Source organism: Lactuca virosa, chromosome 7, assembly GCF_052849685.1.
Source record: "Lactuca virosa cultivar CGN04683 chromosome 7, Lactuca_virosa_CGN04683_v6, whole genome shotgun sequence".
NCBI lineage: Eukaryota > Viridiplantae > Streptophyta > Magnoliopsida > Asterales > Asteraceae > Lactuca > Lactuca virosa.
The window spans coordinates 59,077,767-59,081,912 of NC_136432.1; the positions used below are offsets into that span (position 1 = coordinate 59,077,767).

The 4,146-nt window shown below is 38.9% G+C and overlaps 1 protein-coding gene across 1 annotated transcript; it reads right to left on the reverse strand.

The window, feature by feature from the left end:
• Positions 1-739: 739 nt before the first annotated feature.
• LOC145126689 (uncharacterized) lies at positions 740-1,806 on the reverse strand. The gene is made up of 2 exons (XM_079061999.1): positions 1,576-1,806; positions 740-1,456 (listed from the first exon to the last, which is right to left on the reverse strand). The coding sequence occupies exons 1-2, from the start codon at positions 1,804-1,806 to the stop codon at positions 740-742; spliced, it is 948 nt and encodes a 315-aa protein (XP_078918125.1).
• Between the last annotated feature and the right edge of the window lie 2,340 nt (positions 1,807-4,146).

Consider the following 4,146-nt stretch of genomic DNA (forward strand, 5'->3'; position numbering starts at 1 on the left):
TTAATGAGAGAAATAACACTTGTGGTTTATTAATATATTATAAGTTCTAATATATATTAATAGTATTATTTAATTAGTATTGATCAAGAATTAATTTGGAATTAATTAAGTGATCAAAAGATGACTAATTAAATATCTGGGTTGATTATGTAAATCATCCATAACTTGTATAGTGGGCTAAAAGGCTCCATGGATTATCAAGTTGGGTTAAACCCATTGGATGCTCCATGGGAGTTACAAACCCATGGGTCATGGAAATGAAGAGTCATGTCACATTAGGGTTTACATTGTGTAACCCTAGATGTGACACACTATATAAAGACTATGTTACTCACCAAAATCGGCTACACTAAGAACAAGAGAGGGCAAGCCGATTTTTACAAGTGTTATACATTCTCTAAAGTTATTCCAAAGCATTTGGTGTTGTGTGAAACATTTGAGGCATCACACTTGGGGTGCTAGGCTCTCAAGGTTTTCAAGGAATCATAACAACTACAAGGTATGTAATTCTAGCCATCTTTTATGATTAAAGTTCCCCATGTATGCTAGATAGGATTATGAACATTGGAAAAAGTATTTTGCATGTATTTTAGACAAACATAGATCCAAGGTTTTTTAGGGTTGCATATACACTTAGGAGTGTTAGAATGCTCAAAACCCATCAGCATCTTGTTTGGAGAATGAGTAAAGGCAACTTGAGAAACATCCTTTTTTGTTGAGTTGTTAACTTCTAAAGTCTTCACAATCTCTTCAACTTCGGAGTCCAATGTATACATATCCAATGTTTCTTCAAACTTTCAACATCAAAACTCATGTTGAGCACCATCTTCAAAAGATCCCCATGTGATAACTCGAATAATTCTTGGGTGATTGGCTCAATCACATCAACCCGATATAATGGATAAATGTTACTAGGGTATCTCATGGCTTCAAAGATGTTGAAGTGAATGATCTCTCCATCAAATTCCATTGTGATCTTCCCATTATGGACATCAATAACTGTGTGAGCGATATTCATGAAAGGTCTTCCAAGAAGGATCATAGACGACTTGGAAGGGGTCTTCTCTTCAAGGTCAATGACATAGAAGTTCGCAGGAAATACTAGTTGATTGAATTGAACTAGTACATCCTCCAACACACCTCTTGGAAATACACTTGACTTGTCCGCTAATTGAATGATGACTCCAGTTTCTTCCAAAGGTCCAACATTGAGAGATTGAAAAACCAAATATGGCATGACATTGATTGAGGCTCCAAGGTCTAACATGGCACTTTCAACATGTAAATCACCAATGGTACAAGGAATAGAAAACATGTCCAGATCCTTGCATTTGGGTGGTAATTTCTTTTGGATAACCGCGGACACATTTGCATTGACTTGAATCTTCTCATTTGCCTTAAATTTCCTCTTGTTGGTGCACAAATCCTTAAGAAATTTGGCATAGCGTGGAATTTGCTTTATGGCATCCAATAGTGAAATGTTTATTTGAACTTTGCGGAAAGTCTCAAGAAATTCCTTCTCTTCCTCTTGTTTCTTTGAGGGAGCCAACCGGGACGGAAAAGGTGGTGTATGACCAATGGCTTGATGTTCTTGTTGGAAGAGTCAGGTTGATCAATGTTGGGAACAACCGGTTCCTTTGGAGTAGCTTCAACCTTCGGAGGATCAACAACAATAACCTCATCTTCTGCTTCTCTTGAAACTCTTTTGGGGTTGCTTTCTCCAAGGGTTTTCCCACTTCTTAAGGTTATTGCACTCACGTTGGGGTTCTTCTCGGTTTGATATGGAAGTTTACCCCTTTGTTCCATCTTGTTGAGAGCGGTGGCCAAGTCTCCAATTTGTGCTTGAATGTTGGAGAAAGTGTTCTTGGTCTCTTGTTGAAATTGGGTTTGGCTTTGAGCAAGAGAAGTGACAAGTTCTTGAAGGCTCATTTGGTGGGTACCACTTGATTGGCCTTTTTGATGAGGTGGTTGGTAATTTGGAGGGAGGTGAGATGTTTGTGGATATGGAGGTTTTTAGGAAGGATATTGCGGATGTTGGGGTCTCATCAAAATGTTTGGTGGATTTTGCTTTGGTGGGTATGGATTGTTTGGGTTATTCCTCCAATTTGGATTGAAATTGTTTTGAAATCCCATGGGTCTTGGTTGACCTTGATATCCTCCCATTGCATTCACATCTTACGGTTCACTTCCAAGTGATGGACACTTATCCGTATAATGCCCCGTCATTGCACAAATACCGCATACCATCAATTGTTGACCACTTCCCACCACCATTTGACTTAGCACATTGGTCAAATCTAAGAGCTTTGATTCCAAGTGTTGAGTGTTGCTAACTTCACCAACCACTTGTGGAGAATTTCTCTTCATTTCATTTCGAGTCCCAAAGTTCCTTTGATTTTGAGAAATGATTCCAAAAAGTGATCTTATCTCTTGAGGGGTTTTGTTGAAGATGTCACCACCACTTGAAGCATCAATCATCCTTCGATCTTTTTCATTCATACCCTCATAAAATTGTTGAAGAAGTAGTTGTTCGGGAATGTTTTGGATTGCTCCCAACTTGTACACAAGTTGTTGAATTGCTCCCAAAAATCATGAAAAGTCTCATTCTGTCCTTGACGAATCCCCAAAATGTCACTTCTTTGGCTTGATATCCGGGAGGTGGGATAAAACTTGCTATTGAAGGCTTTGAGTAACTCTTCCCATGTGTGAATAGATCTCGGTGGTAATTTGAATAACCACTCTCTAGCTTTATCTTCCAAGGTGAGCGGGAATGCGGTTAACTTGAAATCATCCAATGTCACATGTTCGGGCAACATGCTAACACATATCATATGAAAGGACTTCAAATGCTTTTGAGGATCTTCTCTATCCAAACCATGGAACTTGGTGAGTTGATGTATGAAACTTGACTTCAATTCAATTCCTCGGCGATTTGCGGGATAAACAATACCAAGAGGTGTATGAGTAACATCCGTCTCCATCATTTGTCTAAGTGACAACTCTTGAGGGGGATTGGGTAGATTGGGGTTATTGGGATATTGTTGCATGTAATTGGGTGGTTGTTGGTAAGGTGTATATGGGTATGGTTGGTGATTGTAGATTGGTGGTGGATAAGGTTGGTAGTTAGGGTATTGGTTGTAGGTAGGTTGTTGTTGGGGGTACATTGGGTTTTGGTACATTAGAGGGTGTTGGTAATTGGGTTGATTTGGGTAATGTACTTGTTGTTGAACTTGAAAAGCATTGGTTTGAGGTTGGTTGTTTTGGTGGAATTGTTGGTTTTGTGGTTGTGGTGGTTGATAATTGGGTTGGTTTTGAGGAGGGAATTGATTCCAAGGTGGCATATCAATGAGAGGTTCTTGTGGTTGTTGTCTTGGTTGATGGGGTGGGGTATTGGCATCTTGATTGTTTGGTTTTGGGTTGGGATCGTGAGGTGGAGTGTGATTCATGGCTATGTAGTTTTCAAATGGAATACTTCAAAGGATTGACCAACAAATGGAGAACTCGGCTCGGTGTCGGTATCACTTGAAGTGTGAACTTGGTCTTCTATGTTGATTAGTGGAGAAGAGGAAGAAGCTTGAACTAGTTGTTGTTGCTTTGCTTGTTTGGCTAACTTTTTCAATCTTTTTGCTTCTTTTTCAATTTCCGGATTGTAGAGTAGTGCACCAGTTCTTGTAGACCTAGGTATAAACAATCAATTAACAATAACCAATATCCCCGGCAACGGCGCCAAAACTTGGTGGGAAGTCAAGTCCACCAAGCAAATTACACCCTTTGTTTGCAAATAAAACGTAATATAATGGTAAAAAGGGGTATCGATCCTCGGGGAAATGGTTGTATTCAATCACCAATGCAATCTAAAAGAACTATTGTAAATAAACTAACTAACTACAATTAAACTAAAAGGGGTGGGGGGGTGTTATGATTGCTTGAAAACTAAAAGACTTGAATAACTAAAAACTTGCAATTAAGCAAGATAGTGAGATGCTCAAATGTTGGGAACAATTGGTTAACCAATGCAATTCAACACAATGAACATTTGTGTGTTTATCATTAGGATTCAACATGAAGCTTATCATTCATCCCAAATTGGTTATAGCAATCATGAAGCATGATATGCGAAGATTCCTCTTAGGTAGTATGGAAGTT